This window comes from Pseudochaenichthys georgianus, chromosome 14 (assembly GCF_902827115.2).
Source record: "Pseudochaenichthys georgianus chromosome 14, fPseGeo1.2, whole genome shotgun sequence".
NCBI lineage: Eukaryota > Metazoa > Chordata > Actinopteri > Perciformes > Channichthyidae > Pseudochaenichthys > Pseudochaenichthys georgianus.
The window spans coordinates 16,082,661-16,109,826 of NC_047516.1; the positions used below are offsets into that span (position 1 = coordinate 16,082,661).

General features: G+C 40.1%; 2 protein-coding genes across 2 annotated transcripts; one reads left to right on the plus strand and one right to left on the minus strand.

Moving 5' to 3' along the window:
* coro6 (coronin 6) lies at positions 1 to 13,613 on the plus strand. Its single transcript, XM_034099955.1, has 11 exons — positions 1 to 222; positions 3,184 to 3,383; positions 7,428 to 7,550; positions 9,380 to 9,509; positions 9,598 to 9,776; positions 10,363 to 10,482; positions 10,597 to 10,701; positions 10,819 to 10,964; positions 11,245 to 11,302; positions 11,802 to 12,029; positions 12,753 to 13,613. The coding sequence occupies exons 2-11, from the start codon at positions 3,186 to 3,188 to the stop codon at positions 12,873 to 12,875; spliced, it is 1,410 nt and encodes a 469-aa protein (XP_033955846.1). The 5' UTR covers positions 1 to 222; positions 3,184 to 3,185; the 3' UTR covers positions 12,876 to 13,613.
* A 159-nt stretch (positions 13,614 to 13,772) lies between these two features.
* On the minus strand, positions 13,773 to 26,407 carry LOC117459098 (von Willebrand factor A domain-containing protein 7-like). The gene is made up of 16 exons (XM_034099954.1): positions 26,228 to 26,407; positions 25,866 to 26,138; positions 25,682 to 25,775; positions 25,415 to 25,549; positions 24,922 to 25,108; positions 24,665 to 24,840; positions 24,462 to 24,574; positions 24,236 to 24,352; positions 23,519 to 23,716; positions 23,006 to 23,138; positions 22,464 to 22,613; positions 21,847 to 21,939; positions 21,496 to 21,749; positions 15,672 to 15,965; positions 15,053 to 15,148; positions 13,773 to 13,803 (listed from the first exon to the last, which is right to left on the minus strand). The coding sequence occupies exons 1-16, from the start codon at positions 26,405 to 26,407 to the stop codon at positions 13,801 to 13,803; spliced, it is 2,496 nt and encodes an 831-aa protein (XP_033955845.1). The 3' UTR covers positions 13,773 to 13,800.
* Positions 26,408 to 27,166: the final 759 nt, after the last annotated feature.

Sequence of the window (27,166 nt, forward strand, 5' to 3'; positions counted from 1 at the left end):
CCTCTCTCCCACACACACACACCCTCCTCTCCCCCTGCTCTGCCCCGGTACCGTTTCTTTCCTGTCGAGGAGCGTCACGTAGTTGTCCAGTGCGTCTCCTCAGAAACTTCACCGGTTCGCAGGGACTATCATTCAAAGGAATACCAGCAGTGGAGCAGCAGGAGTGCGACCACACAACCGAAACCGGGAACCAGGGACAAGGGGTCTCCCCAAAAACCTGAGGTGAGCTGTGTGGGCTATCTTTCCTAATATGAGTGTCGGCGCTGCAGTGGGGGGGAGGAGAGGTGCGTCAGCTTCGCCACTGTACTGCTGAGGAGGACTGAGTGCCACCCCACCAAAAAAACCCATAACAATACAGAGTCGGACATGGTGATAATGCACTTTCCCTGTGAAGGAGCAGATCTTGAGTCGTGCATGGCAGCTGCACTTTAAGAAGCACGTTGCACATTAACCTCCCCCCTCTCCCTCCCTCACACCTCCCACGCACCTGCCAGCCTATGTTCCTGTGTTTATGTGTGTTTGTGTAGTTTATATTTACGATCCGATTTATTAACCATAAAGCGACACACAGAGAGTCTTCATTCTGGGACTATTTAGGAGAGGCTGTGGGGGGAGGAGCGGCCCGGGTGGGACAGTGCAGTTTGTCATGTCTATATTAGGAAAGTGGCAGTGTCATTCTTTCGCTCTGTGTCGACTCTCCAGAGCCATGGCGGGCTATCTCATTAACCTGTGGCATAATTAAAGGAGCAGGTCTGAGGTTTTCAAGATTTCATTGACTTTAACTTCCATCACGTATTTTTGTTTATATCTTTTTATTTAAGTGCGACTATCTCCACTCGGGGGTGAATTTATAAGTCTATTTTAGCTTCTATATTGCACAATGTTCACACTTTTACTTTGAATTCGTTCTGGCTTTCAACTGCCAATGTCTGTGTATATACAAATACAGAAATAACTATTATGTTACAGATTACCCAAAGCATAAGCCTACATGTCTTAGATTGTTAACCGATTAACAATTTACCCTTATCCAATACCAGTGGAAGCTTCAGGGATATATTTTATCAAATGTTTTATGTAACATCTTGACTTTTCAAGGATGTTTTCTAACTAGACCACAACAAAGCCATTTAAATGTTTGAATCAGATGTCAAGGCAAATAGGTAATCCTTTGTCATGTTCAAAATACATTTGGTTCGTAAGAGAAGTATAGTTTTGATTAATGCTCTTGAGCATCTCATGTATGTGGGGGAGAAAGCACAGGATTAACATACTGTTGATACAAGTATCGGACATATATGAATGATATTGTGCTCTCCCTGATAATCCCCACAGCAGGGGACTAAAGTGGTCTCTGGAATGTAAATCTCTCGATAACAGAGAGCTTCTGACCTCTCATCAGACTGGTTGAGTCATGTATCCCACAGTCTTTGGGTTTAGATTGAGGCTACATATTGTATATTCCATTGTGAAAGTCTGATATCATCATATTTGGATCCCTTTATGTTTACTTTGTCACATTTGAAAGTTGACAAATGTCCTCAGTGGTCGTTCCTTGTGATTGTTAAAAGAGGGATAAAGATTAAAGATTTTGATCATCCCCTGACCAATATGAAGTTAGATTTTCTTTATTTTTGACCTTATGTTAGGCAGAGCGGGAGTGTAAGTCAAATCTTTTAATATTCTCCCTGGGAATGTATCAAATGTGTGTTATTGAATGTAACTGCTGCCTTGTGTTGTGCGCTGCATATTAAGTTCTCTCCCTCTTCAACCTGCTCTGTGTCTCACTGCTCTCTCTTGTTTGGCCATCACTATAAATATCTGCTGTGGTGGCAGGCACTGTTATAGAATATCCCCCCTGTTTCTTCTGTGAGGATTACTGTCTCTCTGGCCGGTCCCTGGACAGCCGCAGGACAGCAAGAAGTCAGTCAACAAACACATTGCTAAGTTCATTATTCAGAGAAATGCAGGGGGTTATTTAAAGCACCTGAAACCTTGGCTTCAATTCAAAGTATCCTTACAGCATCAAATAGTCAAGGCTAAATAAGCAACATCAAGGGTAAACAACATCTTTAAGTATTATTTATTGTGATTTTAGCATTTCAAATCTCAGTTTACCGGGGCTATGTGTGTGTGACTTTTATCTGACTGACAATTACATTAACAACCCATTGATGGACATTGATTCTGATTGAATGTTGATAAATCCTTATTGGTGCATTGATGTAAGTGACATCACATTTACAGACTGAGTCCTGTGTCAAGTTAATGACAATAAGTATCTCTAATTAATGATTGCAACTTTGACAGATATTAGTGTGTTCATATCGACCCCTTCCTTCATCGTAACACACGTAATGATCTAAAAGAGCCTCTAAAGTGTATTGATGGTTATACAGTATGAATTGTATCCTGTGTTAGTCCGTTGGTTTAACAATGTTTCTGAAGTGAATGTAATTACGAGAAACAAGAACTATACAAGAAATGCAGTCCTTACTAGCATCATCTTGTATCTATTTTATATTAATTTCAATATGTATGAAATAAATACCAAAGAAGTGTGAACTGCCCTTGCAAAATAAAAGCCCTCAAAGCACCACAGAGTAACAGAGTCAATCTTCACCCCTAAAAAACGAATGAAAACCAAACCAACCTGCTCATAACAACGCATCAGGTGAGAGTTGCTGCTCAGAGAGAACACACTTATAAGCATTTTACCCCAGCCTGCGTCAATAACAAAGAACGTGGCATCCTACATACATACTGTATAAGTGAACGTAAAACATGAAAAGTACAGGTTGTGTGTACACAATGTGTAATAGCGTCACAACAAGCTCTTCTGCTTTAACCATTCATTTGGTCTCGGGCAGCATTTGTTTGGTAAATCTGATGAAATGCTTTTTCTGAAGTTCTTTTTCCCCCTGTTGAAATATTCTTTTCAACGAAACACAGATCGATTCTTTCAAAATCAAACATTATGTCATTCTCTGCTGGTGATTTGCAGTGTTAATTATATTTGGTTTAACAGTTTGGTTGCTGACATTTTTTATGTATGTTAAACATTATACCGTCTCCTATGCCATTGCTTTTTATTTGTCTTACTTTCAAGTCCTCCCCGCTCATCCTCTCCCTTCTCTTGTTTCTTCCTCTTCTCTTCCTCCTCCTCTCCTCCACTCGCCACAGCCATGAGTCGCAGCATCGTGCGGCAGAGTAAGTTTCGCCACGTCTTTGGCCAGACGGTCAAAGCTGAGCAGGGTTACGATGACATCCGTGTTTCAAAGGTGACGTGGGACAGCTCCTTCTGCGCCGTCAACCCAAAGTTCCTGGCGGTCATCGTGGAGTCGAGCGGTGGAGGAGCGTTCCTGGTGCTGCCCCTCGTTAAGGTCAGTGAGGTCAAAGAAGGAATCATTTCAGTGTCTATGATTCAGTGTCACTTTGAAATCTGAACGTGTACATGCTTTGATAAATGTTGTAAATGCTCACTTACAGTCATTTGAAAATCAATCCTATGCCTTTGCTTATACTTGTTGTTTGGATTACTTCATGTGCTCAATAGGCAAGGATGTTTTACTGACTGGAATACTTTACCTGCTGCTATTAGATCTCTTGCATCATTGGGTATATCTGAACATGCATTGTTATCTCACCTTCAACTGGTCTGTACTTGTTATTAACTGATATTGATGAAACTGATTTGCTCGACTGTCTCAAATTGTAATGATTGTGTGCATTGCTTGAATTTCACTTAACAGACTGTATGTGGTTTGTCTTGTGTGTCATGTTTTACATTTTGTCTTTTTGTTTATGTATGTCTGTAAGTTGTTGCTATTGTCGGGACCCCCTTGAAAACGAGATGGTGCATCTCAAGGGGTTTATCCCAATACATAAAATGTCTATATTGTTGGTGCTACAATAAGGTATACCAAAAATGAAATGTGGCTCATCATCATAGATTAAGACATTTTTTCAAACTTGTGAAGCTGCAGAGTGGATAGGGAAAAGATTATAGACAAAACTGCTAGTATCGAGATATTGTTTTGAGGAATATAATATATTTCTGTCCTACTGCCTCTATAGATGGCATGTCGGTCTGTTAGACTGTCAGTGGATCACTCAAACATCTTACTTAATAATGCATGTATTGACAGAAACATTTCATATAGCTATTCATGGTCTCCATAGGATAAATCCTATAAACTTAATCCTCTAACTTTCCCTCTAGAACTAACATCCCGTCACTTCAAAGTGGTTGTTTTCAGTGTTGTGGTTGATGAAGCAAATACCTGCAAAACTAATGACAATCCATCAGTTATATATGCACTTGTTAGCTTGGTGCTCATTAGATAAGATGTTAAACATGGTTAACATCAAACCTGCTAAACATTGGCATGTTAGCATTACCATTGTGAGAATGTTAGCATGCTGATGTTAGTATTTAGCTCGGAACATCACTGTGGCTAAATACTCAGTCACTAATATATCTGTAGACTCCACTGCAGGCACATGAACAAAAGGAGATCAACAATAAGAAATTAAGATCATAATTGTGCATTCTTTCAACATATATTGGTTTGAAAAAAGTGTGTTTTCTATGTATTTGACTGTATGTTGAAATAAAATGTAGTCCATCTTTGGTGCTCATCTTTGCCAATCTCAGCTATCTTTGTTATGCAAGAGGCAGGGTTAACAAGGACATAACATAAGAGAGGGAGAACTATACAGGGAAAGATAAAGAGAATTAAACATAGTTTGCTTTTCTCTTGTATAACACAGTATATAACTTGCCAGCTTTATTGCTTAGTTTCCGAAGCTCATGCAAGGTATCATGCAGATCGTTGTACTTTTGTGTGACAGATATTCAAATAAATGATACATCCTTGACATTTTACAGTACAGTGTATCTTCTAAACGGCAAACACCTCACAGTCATGCTGCCAGATCTTGCATCAGATTCCTAGACTAAGCTCGTCTCAGTAACCAAACGTTCTCTGATGTTTAGCTATAAGTAGATACGAGAGGATCGATGTTGCATGACATAATCAGCTGTGATGAGGAGGGTGAAGAGAAGGACTCCCAACGCTTTGGCAGACAGCTCTGTACTGAGGTCACATTTTTTCATGCAGACCCAGGTACAAAGAAAAGGCTGTGTCATCCTTATACAACGTCTTGGAAGAGAGAAAAAAGGTGCTTTGGTTAATTCAATGTAATCCTTTTTTTTTAACTTGATTTTGTTTTTCTTTTTTGGCAGAGACTAAAATATTAGTTTCTAGCTGTAATGTTGACTCGCAAAGGACATTCTTTCTAAAAGGAAAAGCAACAGATCCGATATTTAAAGATGTGATGCTTCATTGTGGCTCGGAGACTCGTCATGATATAAATCGCCTTAAAACAAACCATGGAGATCCTAAAGAAAACTATTAATTTGTCTCAATATTTTATGGTTAATGGAGATAATATTTCAATCTATTACCAGGTTAGATATGCAGCTCCAGTGACCCTATCTAAGTAAAAGAGATTTTCTCTGTTGTATGTCACGTTTGATGCATTTAGGCAAAGCTAAAATTGCTTTGAGTTTTGTTTTGATATGATGAAAACAGTGATCTAAAAATCAATACTTAACTGCTGAAGTTGATTTAATCCCTCATCCTCTCAGCCTTACACTTTTGTTCTGAAATTGATGATTTACCTATTTAGTTTTCTGATTGTGAGACGAAAGCTCCACCTCCTTCTTCTGATTTATAGTTCTATGGGTTAAGTTGATGTGATAAGATTTCAGTAAGATTTGTGAAGTGTTTATAAACCCTGCTTCTTTTTGGGTAGCGGCCTCACACTCCGTCCAGTTAGCTGCAGATCACAGCTCATGGTGGAGCTCTCCAAATAACCTCTGACGCTGTCACGCTGCTATAATCAGACAAGTTTGTAGCAATTGAGTTGCCCAGTGAGTAGCCTGCACACAGCAGGCCTCAGGCTGCCACAGTAACACCACCAGCCAATCACAGTCCAGCATTATGAGAAGTAAAAAGTTAATTTACTCTAGTCGGAAGAATACTGCTGTTTAGGTAATAACATATAATATTGGAAGAATGTTCATATTTTAAAGTCCACAAGAGTTATGGTAGAGTTATATTTAGACTAGAGGTAGGAATGACCATCATCTTGTTCCCTTTTTGAGATTAATTATTAGAATGTTCATGGCTATAACAAGGACATCACTGCTGAGTGTCATCAGCATGTCAGCAGTGATAATTAGTCACAATGAGCTTTTTGGAGATGGTTTGGATGTGATTATAAACCGGAGTCATGGTGAACAGACATGCTATTAATACACACCAACGTGCTCTCGCCCTCCATCTACCCCCCCCCTTCAAGTCCCCAACAGGCCAGAAGAAAAACTCCCCTTTCAGTGCCCCGTCGCTCAGCTATAAATAAACTCTCCTGGGGTGTGTGTTGTATGTGTGCGGAGGGAATGAAATCTCAAAAGTTGAAACCCATGTTCACACAGGAAAACATGGGAACAGGAAAACATGGAATAACTTGGACCTGACATGTTTTTTTGTTTAGTTTTTTAGTATACACCATATATAAAAAAAAAAAAATGTATTCCCTTGAAGTCCACCATAATGCGTCAAGTGTTTTGTGGTTTCAGGAGAGAGTGGCCATCGACAGATCTTAAGATTTGTGGGTCAATCAGCTGCCGGTCAACAGCAACAGTCTCTGTGCCTGAATGTTGTTTTCATCCCTTAAAGTTATACCGTCCTGACACGATGCATATTTCCTATGAACAAACCTTCCATGTATAGACAGTGAGGGCAAGAAAGTGTGGGTCAAAAGAGCCCAACAGAAAAGATTTGCCCCGTGACCCACTAACAGGATACATCCTTTGTAGACTTAACAGAATGTATAGCATGTACGAAAAACTCATTACAAGGACCAGTTTTCTTGTATCATATGATTTCAATCAGCAGATGTAGTTATTAAGGTGTTTGCTGCTCAAATTGTCATTTTTCCTGAGCACTTTAAGGACTTTGTTTCCATGTTGGCTTAAAAAATGTGAAATTAAAAAAAGAAATATTTGATCCTAGGAATAGTACTAAACCACTGTAAGGTCCATTTGGATGAACACGTAAAAATCGAACATAAAACAAGGATATTCAAACATCCACATTTTCACTAAGCAAACTATTCGCTGTGTGATGCAATAACATCCAGGAAATAGTTACCGAAATACTCTTACATATAACTTTACATGTCAAAAAAACCTTCTCTTTTAGCTTTTAACCTACATGCTTTGATGTTTCTTGATCTGCAAATCACCAAATTAACGGCTTTTCACTGTTTCCCCCTTAGCTTTGACAAAAGGATGCTGGTAAGTAATATTTACATCTAGTCCTAACTCAGTCCTGTGTCTCTGCTGCTGTGTGTTGCAGTCGGGTCGAGTGGATAAGAACTACCCGCTGGTGAACGGCCACTCTGGACCCGTCCTCGATATCGACTGGTGCCCTCATGACGACAATATCCTGGCTAGCTGCTCAGAGGACACTACTGCTATGGTAATATCAGTGTGTCTGTGTGTGTGTGCTTGTGTGTGTGAAGAAAACAGTTCTAAGTGGGAGCGAGAATCTGCAAATGCATGTGGAGGAGTTTGTTGTTCGGTGACTCAGATAGCTGCCGTAGAGGTCATCTCAGTCTGCTTGTTAAATGATTGAAGTGAGTCATCAGTCTGTCTACCTGTCTGTCTACCTGTCTGTCTGTCCACCCACCTGTTCCGTCTCACCTCTTCATAAGTCTGCTTGTCATATATTTTATTTCATGACAAGTTGGTCTGCAACAAACTTTTCTCGGTACATCACTGCTGCTTCACCTGCTGCTCAAACCTGTCCATGTTTTTTTGTATTTGTGTGTAGGTGTTTGACATGGCAGGACTTTCTTTTACATTATAAATCCTCCTGAAACTCTCCTGATATTTTTCTGTGCATAGGTTAAGTGATTTGATGATGTTTTAGCATTATCTTTTAAGGCCGGACAACATCAGGATGTTAAAACATGTAGGTCATGTAAACACACACACACACACACACACACACACACACACACACACACACACACACACACACACACACACACACACACACACACACACACACACACACACACACACACACACACAGTTGAATGCTAAACATAGAAAATGTAAAGTGTTGGACTAAAGGCAGCAGCCAACTGAAGCTCTAGTAGTTTTTTTAAACCTGGTTGAAATAACCTGCAGAACTCTGTAGCTCTGAATCTCATCACATAGATCTGTCAGCAGGGGTCACTGTGAGGCCTGGAGTACAGGAGATGATAGAGAAAGATGAAATATTTTAAGATGAAATATTTTAACTCATCTTTTTATTCATGCAAATAACTTGTAGAGAGACACTTTAGCTGATTGTAAAATCCTGCAAAATCAGTTTTTTTCAGTACGCTATGATGTTAAACACAAAATCCTTGCATTGGCGACCGAGAACAAGCTGGCATTATGCATTTTCTCTTTCGAAATTCCTTGTCAAAAAGAGTTTTCAGCATGTGTCAATTATAAAGAATGCATAATGACATGTCGTTGACTCAGCACAGTTGTCACTGCGGACAGATTTGCCCACATTTGTTCAACGACATCGCAGGAATCTTTGTGCGATGCATGATTGAATCGCTTCTCCTCCTAAGGCAACAGCTGCTTGGATGCTGTTAGAGTTCTGTGTGTGCTTGCTTTGTTTATGTCCAGCACACTGAGAGACAGTTGCAGCTGTCCAGTTTTGGCAGCGTTGCCACTGTGGAGCAGAAAGGTCATAACGGTGATGTCATTCTCCTCAGTTCACTGATACGGATCATTGTGTCATCTCCAAAGGCTCATAAGAGTTCGGTGCGTGTGAAATTGTGTATGTGTTAGCATATAGGGATCAATCAATGATGATGTATGGCTAATTAAAGAGGCAACATTTCAACAAACTGTACTGACATTAATGAGGAAAGAGTTTCCTAGGTCAGTTGTGTTGTTTGTGTGTTTGTATTATACAATTACATATACATTACACAGTATCATTTTAACCTGAAGTTTACATTTACATTTCAACAAAAGTCGAAAAAAACATAGTGTATATGTTGGAAAAAAGGCCAAAGGACAAGTATAGTACGTTTGAGTATACTATGTTGGAAAAAAGAAAAGTGTCATAGTTTAGTCTGCCGAAAAGAGTATAGTTTGTTGAAAAAAGTCATAGCATATACGTTTTAAAATTGGATGAATAATAAAAGTAAGCTATCAGTTGCTACCATAATTTTACAATGGACAGAAAGTGCATGTTATGGACACAGAATCTGATTTTTCTTCGTCCCTCCTCTCCAGGTGTGGCAGATCCCAGATCACTCGCTGACCCGCCCCCTCTCCGACCCCGTGGTGGTGCTGGAGGGTCACTCCAAACGAGTGGGCATCATCACCTGGCACCCCACTGCACGCAACATACTTCTCACTGCGGGTAGGACACACACACATTGTTGTCTTCCAAGTCTTTTGTCTTATGTAAAAGTGTGTGAATACATTCAGATCTTTTCGTGTAACCCCAGGCAGTGATAACCTGGTTATAATCTGGAACGTGGGGACGGGGGAGCCCCTCATCACCATGGACGACCACCCAGACCTCATCTACAGCATCAGCTGGAACCGAAACGGCAGCTTGTTTTGCACCACCTGTAAGGACCGGCGTCTGCGTGTCTGCGACCCCCGCAAGAGGGACGTGGTTGCGGTGCGTGAGCAGAAAATATTGATATATACACGCTTCACAATATAGTTAATTCTAACACCACTATCAGAGTTCTTAAGAAATATGAGTATATTGTATATTACTGACATAGTAAAGGAACAATTAAGATAACACATAATGACATTTGGGGAAATACACTAACATTGGCTTTCTGTAGAGAATTGATGAGGCAAATAAAGGCCTTGAGAACAAATATTTACTGTAATCAATGGCAAGAGACTACTTTTTTATCTTGTTTAAATTGAGGCATAAATAACACATAAATATAATAATTGTGCAAGTCAAGAGGCTTGCAGTAAGTTTTTCACACAGTTTTGTAAAGTTTTTGTAAAATAAACTACATCTCTTGTCTCGATTCTTTAATTTAAAGTTTAATTGAATATATCGTCAGGACCTCCAGACACAGTGAGACACAAAACCATTCAACAACATTGAAACTTACTTTACCCTTGATTCTAAACACCTACATCAATGCTGTCGGCTGAGTTTGAATGAATCCCTAAAAATCCGAAAAAAGGTTGCTCATAGTTTCACTTGTAGTGACGTCTGACCCTGTGCCGACCAACAGGAACGTCTGGCTCCACATGAGGGGATCCGGCCAATGAGAGCCATCTTCACCAAAGACGGAAACATCTTCACCACAGGGTTCACCAGGATGAGCCAGAGAGAGCTCGGACTCTGGGACCCGGTAACAAACAAATACATCTAACATAAGCTCATCTATATCATAAGGAGAAGACATTTACAATCACTTACATGCATGTACACAGCACTTTTTCTTCATTGTTTTTGCTCTCCACAGACAAATTTTGAGGAGCCAATCGCACTGTTGGAGTTGGACACAAGTAATGGAGTGTTGTTACCGTATTATGATGCAGATGCGAGCATGGTCTACCTCTGTGGAAAGGTACAGACACATTTGATTTACTTGTCCATAAATGCTTCATAAATGCAGATTGATTGTACTTGCAGCCCTATCAATGATACAGTTTTGACTAGGTGTGTTTTCTGTGTTTGTGTGTAGGGGGACAGCAGTATCCGTTACTTTGAGATCACAGATGAGCCGCCATTTGTTCACTACCTCAGCACCTTCAGCAGTAAGGAGCCCCAGAGAGGGATGGGCTTCATGCCCAAGAGAGGGGTGGACGTGACCAAATGTGAGATCGCTAGGTAAGACACTGAAGGTTCACTACAATACAGATGTTGCATGAGAGAGGTGAAGCTTAAAGTGCTCACTATCTTTCCTCTTAACAGTACATATTTACATTATTGCAGTGTGTATGATAAGTTAGAGCGTTTGACTATCAAGTACCTTACACTCTCATCATCACTGAACTGAGACCATGTTCTCACAGTGCATGACACCATCTTAAACGTTTCACATTTAAAATTAAAATCATGTGTGACAATGGCTGATGCGTCTCTTTTCTCTCTTCACTTGTCCTCTTAGGTTATTCAAGCTCCTGGACAAGAAGTGTGAGCCCATCACAATGACAGTGCCCAGAAAGGTAAGCCTGATCATTCTCTACACGTTTCTGACTTGTATCAGTGCTGCAGGAACCTAGTAGGCCTACATACAATTAAGTACAACTTTTTAAGGTACCTTTACTTTATTGCCATTCCACTTCATTTCAGAAAGGAATATTGTTCTTTCACTCCGCAAGTACTATTTTTACGATTTGTCATCCTTTCTATACTTTTACAAAATAATATAGGGTTTTCACTTGTGGTAGAGCATCTTTAATAGTGTGGTATTTCTACACTGTCCTTTTAAATAATTCAAAACCTGATCATGAAGTTTTATTTATTTTTTGTTTTAGTCGGTAGTCTTTCCCTCTCTGCTCTGCTTTCATGTCCTTTCCACTCATCCTTTAAGTACAAAAATAGATAAATCCTTTTGATTAACCCTGCAAAAGCAACTACTGTATATACTGTACATTTAAAAAAACAAAAACACCCACATAGCCATCTGTCTTTTATTTATTCACCTCTGCACCTCTCTTGCAGTCGGACCTCTTTCAGGACGACCTGTACCCGGACACAGCGGGGCCCGAGCCCGCTATGGAGCCTGAGGAGTGGCTGAATGGCCGCGACGAAGACCCCATCCTGGTATCCCTGAGGGGCGGGTATGTGGCGCACAAGAGCCGGGAGTTCAAAGTGTCAAAGAAGAACGTGCTGGACTCCAGACCAACCACCCGACGCAGCGTGTCCACTTTGGACACCAACAATCTTCCGGTAAGTTGTGGCATTCGAGAAGTACCACATAGAGAATAACCTGTGTATGTATATAGAATATTCAATTAATGTATTGTTGCATACAAGGGCCAATCTGGGATTTTAATGCGACATTTTTCATGTTATTGTTGACATGCTGTATGACTTATTTTCTGAAATACTATTATAATTTTTGTTTCATATTTTTCGACATACTATACTATGACTTATTTTTCAGATATACTGTGCTTTGACTTTTTTAAATATTTTTCAACATACTATAAAAATACTTTTCCCATTATATTTTTTGACAAATTTGGAGTGACACCAAGGCGATCAAATATATATACACTGCATATATATAAATGTGTACATTACTTGTGTATTCTAATCTGTGTTCATTTAAGTTGCCACCTAAGCTTTCCTGCTTTTGATCTGTAGCTTTATGTTGCACAGTTTTGCGATTCACTCTAGCTTTGCAACCGTTACCTGAATGCACCATTCCTCCTGAACATCTGCCTCCCTGTTTAACATGTTTTCTGTTTATCTCTCCTCTATTTATACCTGCCCACAACCTTTTTCCCTAAAGCTCCCTTCTTTGTTTTGGTTTATTTCTCCTAGTTGCTCACTGTCCTTGACCTATTTTTCCTCTCTTTTTCTTTGTCCCAAATTCTCCACTCCCCGTCACTGTCTTTATTCCTTCCTTCTTCCCTTTTTTATTCTCTTCTTTCTCTGGCCGTCCAGCCTGAATTACTTGGGAGGTTGTTGGAAGAGCTGCAGAATCTGAAGGCCACAGTTTTGTCTCAGGAGAAGAGAATCTCTGACTTGGAGAATAAGCTTTCCCAGTTCACTAATGGCACTGACTGACGCGAAACCTGCGTCTGAAGAACTGGTCTACATCTCAAAATATGTATCTATACAACTATTATAGAAATACATTTCCCTTGTTTTTTTTTCAAGGAACCAGTCTCCTAAATACTCCAACAGTGTAGCTCCTTTAAAAAAGGTACCATTTTGTAAAAATATGAATGTGGACAATGTCCATGCAAATAGACAGTCAAACTAATTTGAACAAATAACATCCATAATGTGTAATTGTTTGGCAGTTTTTCTACATAATCCTCATTCCAGCTCTAACACAATATACCTTTACTGCTATGGCAAAAGTATTTTTAATATATAAGTCAAGAATGAGAAGAGTACAAAAGTGGAGTGAGGGAGCAGCAGGTTAGAGGGACGTGTGCACGTTGGGTTGAAGGTCTGAATGAAGTCAGCATTGTGAACACTTTTAAACGATACTGTCACACCGTAAAAATGAAATGCACCAAAAAGACTTCCTGCTTGGAATGGTTTGGCTTTTGGTAAGTTGCATTGACAAACTAACATCACGCTAAACAAATCGAAATGCTTCAGTAAGAGACAATCACTGACTAGTTTATTTAGACTCTTTGAAAACTCTTCAAAAATGTAAATAGTGATAAAAGGAAACAGGAGAAAAAATGTTGAACTTGTAGCAAATTGTGAAAAGCCAAATGTTGTGTGTTCTGTAAAGCATTATACAATAGACACATTATGACAACAATAAAAATCAGTGTTTTTTAAATATTTCTGCCTCTTCAGTTTGTTGTTACAACATTTTCAATTAAACAATCCTGATAAGAAATCACAACCTGCCTTTCAGAGGTGGGGACACTTTCCAGTCCATCTTTATATGACAGTCTGCATTTTTTCCAGTGAGCCTTTCTCTTCAGTTGTAGTGTTATGATTGGGTCATAAACAGAAAGACATGCATTCACTGTACAGAAGGCAGAAAACAGGCACCAGGATTTACAACAGCAGTCATAAGCCTCAGCAACCATATATACAGTTTGGCCGAAAAGCAAAAAAAAAAAAAAAAAAAGCAAACTGCATGCAACTGACAAGACAAGAGCGACAAGAAAACAGCGGAGAAGTAACGGGCAGAAACCCTCCTTTTTACGCAGCGGTCCAGATATAGACATCAGATGGCGACACATATTCAGTTGCCAGTTACTTTGGCATTAGGGCAGGGATATCTAGATACTTCCCAAGGTTTGACATAATGAATTGTGTATACTTTTAAAGCAAGCAACGATGTTTTCAAATCTGTAATCAAAAAGCTCCTCAAAAACGCTATCGAAGCAGTTCCTGCCGTTGCTACGTTAGTTCAAACAGTAACAACGGACTACTTTTCTTAGGATGCATGTCAATTTAAATCAATACATACAACTATTTTTTAAATCAATAAAATCATTTTCTAAATCCACAAAAGCATTTCAATTAATATTGGGAGTCATATCGTTACTTTGTTGAGAATGTGGCCTTGTGTAATAAGCGGGATAATGTGCAGCGACTTGGTCATTATGGGGAAAAGAACACCGACAGGCTGATCAGGAGCCCGACGCGAAGCGTCACTGCACATTATCCCTTACCTAGCCTTTAACACATCAATCTGAAACAAGGTCATCAAACCACCTGAAACATGTTTGTCTTTTTTCTCTTTTTTGGTCTTCACAAACTCCTAAATATTTGCTACATATTTCACTTTATCACTTAATTTGTGTTGCTACACTAAGCTAACAGTTAGCTTCTGGTATCCGGTTTGGGTAAGTTTGCAACTTTAGGGAACACTGGGTTTAACTGTGATAACCAAAACTAGTTTATTGCTGCAAACTCTGATGATGAAAATAAACGACACCGCAGGATAATACAGAGTCAATTGATTGAGTGTTTGTAGAAGTAGAAACCTAGATTATTGCAGCTTTCATTATTTGCCCTAACACCACTATGATTAGACAAAGAGAATCCTGAATCACTTTGGTGGACAGAGAATTAGCATAAAAACAGATGTCGACATTTCCCACTCTGTCCACAACCACCAGCTCCACATTAGGCGAATAACAATAAGCATTGTAGGAAACCAGTGTCATTTTTTCATTTCCAGCAGCCAGGCTAGTGTTCAAAGTCCCGTTGCCCTGTCTGAGAGTAACACTGTCAACACCTGAGCCTCCTTCCCCATCAGTCACCTGGACAGAGAGCTCCCACATCGACGAGCTGCAGGAATCAGAGCAGGTGGACTGCAGGCTCAGCAGCTTACACACCGGCGGAGCGAAATCAGTCACCTATTGGAAGAAAATGATTGATTAAGTGAGTTTTACATCAGTGAGTTCATCAAGAGGAGGAAGAAGGTAACGATGTAATTCATTCAGTTTTCTAGCAATGGAATATAAGTAAGTACATTTTCTCAAGCCTATAGTATACATTTGTATCTGTAGCCTACCTAACGCAAGTAGATAGCAGGTCAGCTGATTATTATTCAACAAATGGTTGAAGTGATCAGTGATTCTTGTGCCATAGGCTTCCATATGGATGACATGTGTATGGCATAGACAGTATAACATGACATTTGACATGAAATCCTATCCTACCTTTGTAAATGAAGATCAGGTCAGCTGAACATACAAACATTTAAATATGCCTACAGGAATTCAGCGAAGGAAAAATCTCAAATAATAAATTAATATTCACACAGGTTTAAAATATTTCAAGAAATTCATGTTTTTCCAGTAATAAGTAACCCATAGTCTACGGAAGTTCTCTCCCGATAATCACAGACCAAAAGTGACTCTTCAGTGGGAGTTTTACCGTGCTAAAGACAGAGAAACGCATCACGACATAGTTTGTGTCTTGGCCCCCCGGAGCCTCGGCCTCGATGGTCAGGGTGAAGTCGGTCCCAGAGGGGGTGTTCAGAGGAGCGGAGAGGGTCACCGTGTCGTTGGCTCTGTTTCCAGCTTCCAGGAACAAACTGGTTGGAGACGCTAAGTCAAAACCTTGGTTGTTAGTGGCTCGGATGGAAATGTTTCCCTCTATTTCGTGGCTCATCACTGAGAAGGGCACAGAGAAAGGGGTTCCTGGTTCCAGGATGCTACTTGAATCAGCCTGAAGACAGAGGGAGTCAGACAACAGTCAGGTTTTGTAGCAATGATTCAAGTGGACATTTACATGCAGGCTTGGGGAGTAACGAATGACATGTAACGAGATTAAGTAATCAGGATACAAAGAGTAGGAACTGTATTCAATTACAAAAAAAATCAATTAAACAGATGACTGTTACATTTTCTTTTATTGAGATTACTAGCAGAATTGCAGTGTGACATTAAGAAATAAAGATACATATATCATAGGTAGGCAATCCGTGTATCTACCGTCCAATTGTTTTTCTTTATTAAACACGTAAACGGAAGAGGGTTTGAGAGGTCTTTTTGCTTTTTACCTTACTAAATGGTCTAATGGTCATTGGAGCGAGGGGCGGGGCGAAACTCACGGAAGTGATTTCAAAACAAAAGCGGTGATAATATTATAAACAAAGGGAAACAAGGTGAATTTAGCGATCACAACGAAAACGGCCAAGACACATATTGAGCCCAGAAAATGGATGTTATTAAGGGCTATAAATATAATAAGCCTCTGTCTAAAATGGACAACGTTGTTAGGAGATTTAAACTATAGGCTACAGGCAGGGGTGGACTGGCCATCTGGCATACCGGGCATTTTCCCGGTGGGCCGACGTGCCTTTTGGGCCGACACGTCATTTCTTTTTTTTTTCTGAAGTCCCGGCCCATAAGACGGGTATATTGGCCCTCTGTTTAAATGTTTTTAGTAATTGACACTGGGCCGGCCCAATCAAATCTTTAATCACCTCCCCCTTTGGGCCGCTCGGTGTGCATCATTAAATCACGCCCCCAGGAGGTGAGCCGGCCGTTGAAGCCAAACTTCCTTTTTTTTCGAGAAAAAAAAAAGTTCGAGTTAGAAATGGCGAAGGCGAAGGCCAAGCGAAAAGGGAGAGCAGAACAATTGCGGGCAAGAAAAAAGCAGGCCCTTCGTGCTGATGCTGCCGCTTGTGTCAAAATAACCGACATGTTTAGTACAGGTGCAGGTCCATCTTCTTCTAACCCGTGGCCGATATTGGTGGTGAGGAAGATGATGAGAGGGAGAGAGATCAGCGCGAGTGGGGAGAGCGAGGAGAACTGGCGGTAAGCAGAAGCTAAGAAAATTAGGAAAATATTATTATTAAGGTTATGATACTCTGTAATTCTGGAACCCATTAATATCCCTTTGATGAAGCACTAATAAGACAAATATTATAAGAGAAACATTCGTTAGCCTCCAAGCTAGTAAGCTGGCTTTTTTAGGTTTTCCCTGGCAAGTTAAAATATAGCTTAATGGGACTCTGATACGTTGTCTCATTGAAAGTTAACCAACATTCATGAACAATTACTGTCAGCTGGCAGCTTGTTTTGTTTAGTGTATTTACTTATTTGGTTATAAGGGCAACAGTGGTCTTTTGGGACCTGAAGAAAATGTTTATAGTCAGCTTGTTGTGGTAGTTTTGATTGACAATATATAGAATGAATAATATAGAAATAGATAAAAAATGGAGGCACACATGTAGTTTTGACCATTAACTGTGTGGTATTGTTATGTCAATGCCTATTTGTATGGACCTCTATCAGGGAATCCATTCATTCTGTATCATTGTGTTGAGCCAGGTAGCATCCCCAGAGGAGGAGAGTGAGGAGAGCAAAGAGCAGGAGGACATAGATTACTTTGCCCGCCCCGAGCCATCTATGTTACAGATGTTTTTAGAACAGCACCCACAACAACATACCAGAAATCCAGTTGTGCAGACGGTATTCACCTGTAAAGATGGCACCAGCAGAAAGTGGCGTCATATTGCAAGGGACGTCATATGTTGTTTTGTTTTGTATGTCTTTATAACTGGAATGTCAGATTGGAGGCACGCACACCAGCGTACAGAGGAGCACAAAAAGAGCATTACACATTCAACCTGTGCTGAAGCTTTTTTCTTACGGTGCTCTAAAGCAGACATCGAAAGCATGTTTGCTGGCAGTCAGATGTCTGCTCATAGGGAACAAGTCCGAAAGAGACGTCAGGTTTTGGAGTATGTGGTGGATGTGGTGAAAGTGCAGGCAGGTGGAGAATGAGGGAGCATATATGCTAGCTGACAACACCGTGGACCACGGTAACTTTTTGGAGCTCATCCTTTTATTAGGAAAGTATGATGTCTGGTTAAAAGAGCATCTGGATGATTGCGTAGAGAAGAGCAAGAAATTGCACCAATCCAGTGGAACAAAAGGTAGAGGGTCTCTCATCCCCCTACTCTCCAAAACTACTGTTAACTCCATCATAGAAACTGTTCGTAGTCTAATCAAAGAAAGTATCTCCAGTGATGTCCAGAAGGCCGGAATGTCTTCTGTTCAGCTGGACACAACACAAGACATAACTTCTCAGGATCAGTGTTCAGTAATCTTAAAATATGTCAATGAGACTGTGCAAGAGAGGCTTGTGGCTTTAGTGAAGTGCCACGCATCCACCGGACAATACTTCAAGCATCTGAAACTGGACAAGGGCATGTGTGTATAGGTAATGCAACGGATGGAGCATCCAATATGAAAGGCCGGTACAAAGGATTTTCTGCACTGATGACCTCCCAGTCACCCACTCATGTCCATGTGTGGTGCTATGCTCATGTTCTTAATCTTGTCCTGGCTGAAACTACCCAAAATGTCATCGAATGTGGAACACTTTTCAACCTAATCAATGACATAGCAGTGTTTATCAGGGAGTCATATCAGAGCGTCAATCTGTGGGAGAAACAAGCCCAAGAAAAGATGCCGTCGACTCATCCTGTAGACTCATCTGGTCCTATCTCTATCGTGTTGTCATAGAAAGGGGAGGCAGGGCACTATAGGGTCCCCCCCCCTTAAATTAACTAGAAGTCATCATTTAAGGGGTTATTTTTAAAACTTTTCTTCTGGGGGGTGGGCATACCCCCCCAGACATTATATTACATTGCATTTAGCTGAGGATTTTATCCAAAGCGACTTACAATAAGTGCGTTCCACCAGGAAGACACAACCTTGAAGAAAACAGAATCATAAAGTACATCAGGTTTCATAGAGCCAAACATTTCAAGTGCTACTCAACTGGCTTTAGATAAGCCAGTCCTTTAGTATATAAGTGCTTTGTTAACAATTCTATCGCTCGAAGTGGAGTCGAAAGAGATGAATTTTCAGTCTGGAAGATGTGTAAGCTTTCTGCTGTCCTGATTTCAATGGGGAGCTCATTCCACCATTTTGGAGCCAGGATAGCAAACCCACGTGTTTTTGCTGATGGGAACTTGGTTTGGCCTACCTGCCTGTCAGCCTTCCATCTGTGCACAAACTTATCTTGTGCCCTCATTGGTCATGTGCGCGTTCGTGTGTGGTGGAGGAGTGGCTCTGTAAGGAAGTCTGAAGTTGGTGCATCATGGCATGTGGCTCATTAAAAAATAAGTACAGCTATTGTCTCCCTCTTGTATAACTGGTGCCCCACCTGCAGCAGGTAATGCAGGGTTGCCAACTCTCACGCATCTAGCGTATGACACACGCTTTCACTCTCAATCTCACGCTCTCACGCTGCCCAAACTATTCTCAAGCCAAAAACAAGATGAACCGGTGATCGTCTTTTGTTGGTTATTTACAATGTTGAGTTGACAGCTGCTCAAGTTGTTGATCCGCTCCCTCCCCGCCTCCACCACCATCAGACCCCCCTATTAGTGCTCGGTCACTGTTCGCTTTGTGAGAGGGTTTGAAGGTCTAATTTCTAATGATTGATAGTTACACATACTTGTTGTATGTATTAGTTTAGTTTGCCCCTGGTACGTAAAAAGGATAATAATAGCGTTTTTTTAAATTATACTGAGTTATTCTTCTTGTCAATAACCGCTACTATTTGTTTGTTTTATGGATTTGGGCCGGCTGGGTCTAAATGCCAGGGCCGATTTGCTGTCCCAGTCCAGCCCTGGCTACAGGACAACAAATGAAGAGCATCTGAATTGAAAAAACAAACTCGAGAGACGGCTGAGGTGACCGCAGTGCAGAATCGCTGTAGTTTAAATCTCCTAACAATGTTGTCCATTTTAGACTTAGGCCTGTGTCTTGGCCGTTTTCGTTGTGATCGCTAAATTCACCTTGTTTATAAATCACCGTTCCAAGCACACGAGTGCTTTTGTTTTGAAATCACTTCCGTGAGTAGTGCTGCGTACCGGTACGCCGAACCGGTACTGGACTTGTAAAAAGTTTCAGTTCAAGTCCGGTTAAAACCGGAACGTCGGGAACCGGTACTTGGACTCGCAAAAAAACTAGCACTTACGTATATTCTGGTGTCTGTGGTTATTTAAACATTCCCTGATAAACGTTATTCAGCGTCAATAAATGAGTGCTAATCCCAGTGTACAACATCACATGTCATTTCACCTTCGATTCACGGTTTGAAAACGTAGCATTTCGCCACATGCTAATGCTAACCGGAAGTGAATAATTTTCAGAATAAAAGTATTAAGTTAATAGTGTGAACTTCCGTTTTTTTCAGAATAAAACTGATTTAAATTAAATAGTGTATTTAATTCAAAATTACGCCATATCAACATTGATTTGAATTTCTAACAGTATGTATGTACATCACTATGTATGTAGTATGTACTGTATAACGTACACATGTACAGTTGTATAAATGACATGGTGTACGGACAGTACAGTACACTCTGACTGTACAGTCACTACAGTGTAGCCTGTATAGTAGGTGTGTAACAGTGTAATGCGTATAGTCTACTCTACACTCTACCTTTCAGCAACGTTTTAGGGATTTAGGCTCAGTCAGCTCAGGGACTCTTTGGTTACTTTAGTTTGGTAAATGAAATAAATGTTTGAACTTTGTAGTAGTTCACTGTAGTTGCTGTCATAAGTCATTTGTAGACTAAGTGGCAAAAAGTGTTTTTTTTACATTTGTACTTTGTAGAGAAATGTAGACACAAGTTGGAAGGGAGCACAATAAACCTAACGAGTTTGAATTTGAGTTGATTATGAGTTTATTTTCAATTGATAATTAGCTCACAATAAGTTCACTTTAGTTACAGGGTTAGACGGATTGTTGACAAACTGAGTGAATTTTCTTTTTGACTTTAATTTTTTCATTCTTTTAATATATTATGTTTTTAAATGCAGTAGACAAAAAAACTGTGTATACTTTTAATTAAAGTTTTTAACTAAAACAGCATTTGTTAACTTAAGTATAATGTAGGCCTTGCCTTAATTTAAGATGACACATTGATCTGTTGTCTTACATTATACACTACATAATACATACACAAAATCTGACTGATATTTGTTTACTTTTGTTTTGATTTGCTTTGCATTTCATATTAAGGTAATCCAAAAGTAACAGGTTACATTACTTGTATATTATGCAACTTAGATTAGGTTACTCATAAAACATGTTGACATGTAACTAGTTATTGTAACGGTTTACAATTTTAGAGTAACCCTCCCAACCCTGTTTACATGTTTAGTTCCACCTCCTCTCATGTGTGGTGTTTGTGTGACAGTGTTGGTCTGGGATGGGTACTCACAGTGATCGTCAGATTAGAGGCTCTGAAGTTGGTTGATGACTGCCTTATGAAGACTGTTGGTCCATTATTCCCTTTCACCCGCACCACAAACTCCTCTGATGGGATCCTGTCGATGAGAACTAAGAAGTTCCCGCTCCCCTGCGACGCCACGACTCCTTTAATCTCCCCCGACCCCGACGATTCAACCAGAGCAACTTCTGTCACCGTGGCAGAGTCACTCCCCGTTAAAGACACCAACAAGCTACCGTTGACACCTTTTTTAAAACAAAAATGAAATGTAACATGTTTGAATTGACAATGTTATTTTATATCTGCATATCTTCAAAGTAACATCCTAACAGTTTCCTTTACCCGCTCTGGGACGAGTGTCAAGAGCATCATATCCTGGGAACGGGCCCTGAGAGGCCTCCACAAAGTCAAACAGGAAGTCAAAAGGACTCTGACCTGCAAATCAAAAGTTGTGAGAAAAAAAGGATTAGTGTACATATACAGAGTTTCTTTTAAAAACCCCTTTAGACAAAGCTAAAGCATGATACTTTTCAATCTGTATTCCAAATTATATGGATTACCACTACCACAAAACCATCTTAAATGTACCAATAGATAGATAACATTTAGGATGATTTTGTCCTCATGTATGAACTCAAAGCTTTGTGTTGAGCTATACTTTAATATTCTGCCTTTAATCTTTGTTCATTTGCCAAGGGGTTCAAATATAAACCGGAAATTAGAATATGGATGGGAAACCCAATTATTATGCTTTGGCTTTATAAGAGTCTAAAGTGATGCCAGCTGTTCTGTCTTAGGCAGATCTAAATGCTAACCTCGCATGCTAACATGCTCACATTGACAATGATAAAATGTTTGTCCTTTAAATTAAGGTACTAATTGAATAGCACTTAAAAAATAGAGCTGAGGCTTAAGGTAATGTGTTTAGTTAACACATTAAATATAGCTGGAAGTCTCACCTATGACCTTCAGAGTGTACGGATTAGTCGACACCATATTCATTGTCCACAGTCCGACTTGTTTATCAAGCTGCAGAGTCTGGAGGTTTCCGACTGACTGGGATTTAATGATCAATGATCCTTTTGAGTTTGTGCTTTGCTCAGATTCACCTTCAAAGAAAAAAAGTCAACAAGCAGGAAGGAAACAATCATTTTCAATTTTTGTTGCTTTTATTGCAACATTTTTGCAAAGACCAATTTCTCTTTTTTTGTACATCATTTGGATTTTGACTGCAAACACATGGTTGATTAAGCTACTTTACAACATGTTTGCATGATCTCCTCAGGTCATACTATAATATGACTTTTTAATGTAAAAAAGTACATAAAGCAATTAATTAAAATACATCTAAACCAGCAGGTTTTATTAAACTGGATAGCGGATGGTAGAGTCTGTGGTTGTTCTGAAATTACATCGCAATGACTTGCACTATGACTTACTGATGATGAAATGATGCACATAATGTGTTGAGTGTTCTCATAAAGAGTGTGCCAGTTATTACCTGTGGGGCTGGTGAGAGTGAAATTGATGGAGCGTCCAGTAATATAAACTAAAGGGTTCATTATTGTTTCATCAACCATAAAGGAGAACGTATCGCTGCTGTCTGGGTTCCTGGCTGCCTGCAGTAGGGTCACCTGAGAAATAAACATTCAAGATGACACATCGGGAAGTCTCTGAAGTGAACAACACTTAAAGGTTATACTGTTTTTCATCAATATATTATAGGTCTTAGATATATACAAAACATGTATCTGAAGTGTTTGGCCCCCCCCACGCCCCTCTGCGACATATTTGGTTAAACATAACACAATGGTGCTCTAGAAGGAGATTCAGGTGATAAGGTGTGGGGGGGGGGGGTTACCTTGGTTGGTGATTGGCTAATGGTAAAAAATCGTGTTTATTTTTTATTTTTCCTGAAACGTTCAGAATGTCTTTGCACATGTGTATGTATAAAATACACGAATAAGTGGATTTTGCATAGTAGGTGACCTTTAGAAGATATTTGTGAGATTACCAGAGAGGAGCTGGAGGACTGTGTGATGATGCTGATGGCCACAGGGAGCTCACTCTTTGTGACTTCTATAGCCAGACCTCCTGAGGCCTGAGCCAGGTTTCTGTACAGCTCCGCCTCTGACTCCGAGATCCTGTTCAGTTCCCCGTCACTATGTGTCTTACGGTTCAGCACTGTTGAGCCAGAAATCATGAAGTTCACCTGATAGGAAACAAATCAGGGGAAGTAAAACAAATCAGAATGTCCAAAAGCAGCCATTAATCTGAAGAAAAAGGACTACAACATAATGAATATCTGCCGGTTGACCTATCATTGATGAGTCTATAAGATGCCATTACAGTGATTGTCCATTTCTTCCCGGACCAGAGCCTATTAAAAATGTTCAGTTTGCAATCTTACCAGGGAAACCAGCAAATACTTAGATCTGCAAAGCTGGGACCAGATAATTTTCTCTTAAAATACTGAAAACAATTGATAAATGATCAGAATCACAACTATTGCACGAGTTCTCTGTTGATCAACTAATTGTTGCAGCTCTACAATGTGTCATTGATATAGTGCTATTGCCACTATTGCCACCAGTGCACACCTCCAAGCGTTGTATACTGTATTTAGATAATCATCGTTAACACAAGACAAAAAAAAATCATTCAAGAAATATGTAAGGACATTTTCACAAGATCGCAATTCTTTAATGACCAAAAATGAGTTAACACTCACCACTGTTTGTGTGCGCTCTATGAGTGCGATCACTGTGCTTTTCAGCTGCTTGTCTTTAGCAGGTGCATCGGTGAAGAGGAAGATCTCAGAATTTGAAGGAGCGCTAGTTAAAGCCAGCTGTATGAGGAAGACAGTATTGAATAACATGGATTGTTTTTGCTAAAAGAAAACTGGTAACACAACATGCTTTGGGGTGAAGTTATTTATTTAGGTCACATCTCAGCACCTGAAGCCCTGAAAGACTCAGTTCCTCAACATCTCCTCCTCCGGTTGCTGATAGGGAATTAATAGCGCTCTTGAAGACATTTGGGTCTGTAGTCTTTACGAGCGGCCCAACATCTGGAGTTCATGTGGAGACAGGAGAAGGAAAACATCTCAATGATGCTTGTTTTTTACATCAACACAATGTGAAGCATACTGTGATTTTACCTGGATCGTTGAAAGGAACAAGAATGTAGAGTGAGGGCGCGTCTTCTGTTCCTTCTCCACTGTCGATTATAGAGGAAGTGACGGCCTGCACTGCATCAATGTCATCGCTCATGCTTTTTGTCGTGTCGATCACGAAACAAAGAGCTTTACTGGATCCTTTGGAGATTCCCATCATTCTGAGTGATGAAGAAACAAAGAGATAAGAGAAGATCCCATTTGCAGTTTTATAACTGCAACATGCAGAATGGGGTTCTTACTGGAGGAAGGTTCTGATCCCAGCAGCCCCCCGAATGTCCTCCAGTAGCTCACTGGTGGCAGCTACAGCCATATTTGCTGCTGTCATGTGGAGGTGTCCATGGCTGGAGTCTAATGTGTCTTTGTTGATCCCACCTTTAGGTTCGGTGTTGCTTGTTTGATCAACTGGTCCTCCATGACTGCATTTTCCTTTTGAACATCAATAAAGGAATAAATGCAGTGCTGCACGATGCACAAGCATTACTAAAATATGATGCAAAATGTGTTTTAGGTTAAGAAATGTGTATCCACATTTTTATTACTGAACTGCTCTCCTGATACTAAGACATTTAACTAAGTCTTTGAAATGTTGTTGACATTTGTTGAAGAGTCAACTACTCACCATCAAAAATAGATCTTACATTGAGGTGTAAACTTTGGGAAGGCGATACAACTTCTCAAATGTAATAAACTAGTAATAATTCTGAGGGTATAATGTTGATCGAAATGAATCACCTTTTGGTTTGGTTGACACGAAAGGCACTAAACCAAAATATCCAGAGGTCAGTATCCCCTCCTCTATGATGTCCTCCAAGATGTTGTTCCTGCAGTCGTCTCCGTCACAGTTTCGGCATGTTGCCCTGCTTTCCTCTGAGGAAAAGTTCATCGAGAAAGATTTTTTTTGATAACGTTTTTTCATGCTAAATAACTTCACAATAATCACACCCAAGCTGCATTCTTTGTCAGTGCTGCACAGATAAACCGCTCATACCATCTCTTTACCTGCTATGTTTCCAATGCTGGTGTCAGATCTGATCAGATTAGGGTTTGGATATATGTTGCCCAGTTCCACCCAGTTACTGTGACTGTAGAAGTCCTTCAAGATGGCAGAAGGTGATCAGGGTTACTAACATTGTCTCTTCTTTTAAAAGTGAATTTGTAGTGTTTTTAAAGTGATGATAAATACCTGTAAAGGATGTAAAATCTCTCCCAATTTCTGCCTTGCTGCCTCAAAGTTGTCTTGCTTGTTGTTTGCTTTGATGACCCTTATTCCCTCAGTGATAATTTTCCTTCCTTGAAAAAACATTTCCTCATCAAAGTGGAAGCTGGCATTTAAGGCATGACGGATGTCCACCCGTATATTCCTCAGTATGATGAATGTAATGGCTTGGCGGAAACTCTTGGAGGACTTTGGTGTTCCGCAGGCTTCAGCAACAGTCATTGCAGTGAAAGGCGGTGTCTAAACACAGTGTCAACAATTATTACAATAAATTACATAATATAACTAATCATTTCTAGAAAACCAACTTCAGCAGAGGGTATTCTTACAGGAAACGTGAAGTCCGCCCCCTCAGCTTTGGCCAGCTCACGGCACGCCTGCACGGTGGCATTTAAGATGGCTATCTCAGTGATTTCCAGGTGATTCAGAGACTCTCCTGGCAATATGGCAAACCCCAGAGCCCCAGGTATCAGGAGCAGGAGACCAAACGCAGCCAACCATGGAGACATGCCTCCTTAACCTATCAAAGAGCCTGAGGACAAAATAAACGCATCTATTTAACTCAACCTTCCTCAGTCGTTTCCTCCGTGTGACTGTAACAGTCTTCTTTAATTTATCCAAATCAGCTTTCCACAATTCCTAAAGTCACCAGTCAAATTAATGTAAATGTTTTTATTTATTTTTAAACTGAGAGTGTTATGTTTACATGGATTGCTGATTTACTTGACATCAATTGTCAGCATTGATTAGTACACTATACTATCAGCACCTCTGTGAGGGCACACACCCCCTTACTAACATTTGGCTAAGCCCTATGTTTGTAAAGAAAAGTAGGCATTTTTCTTCACTATTTTCTTTATTTGTGGGGTGGGGTAGGTAAGTTTGAGAAACCGGCTCGAGATCGCTAGAATTTGAAAATACACAACCGGAGAAAATCTGCCACTTCCTTATAGAGCCCCTCCTCCAACACACACGAACGCGCACATGACCAATGAGGGCACGAGATTGGTTGTACTTTTTACAGTATTACGGCTTCTACAGATGACATTTTTTTATGGATTTTTTGTCAAAGCACTTAAGATATTCATTGCTATCGGGATGTTAAGAGCATTCCATGGAATATAACAAAAAGTGTATCTCGAGCCGGTTTCTGAAACTTACCTACCCCACCTTTAAGGTTTCTTATATCAATTAAATGAAAATACTATGCATTTAAATGAATTATACTTCTTAAAAATATGTCTTAACCTCTTAAGCCCCACGGACCC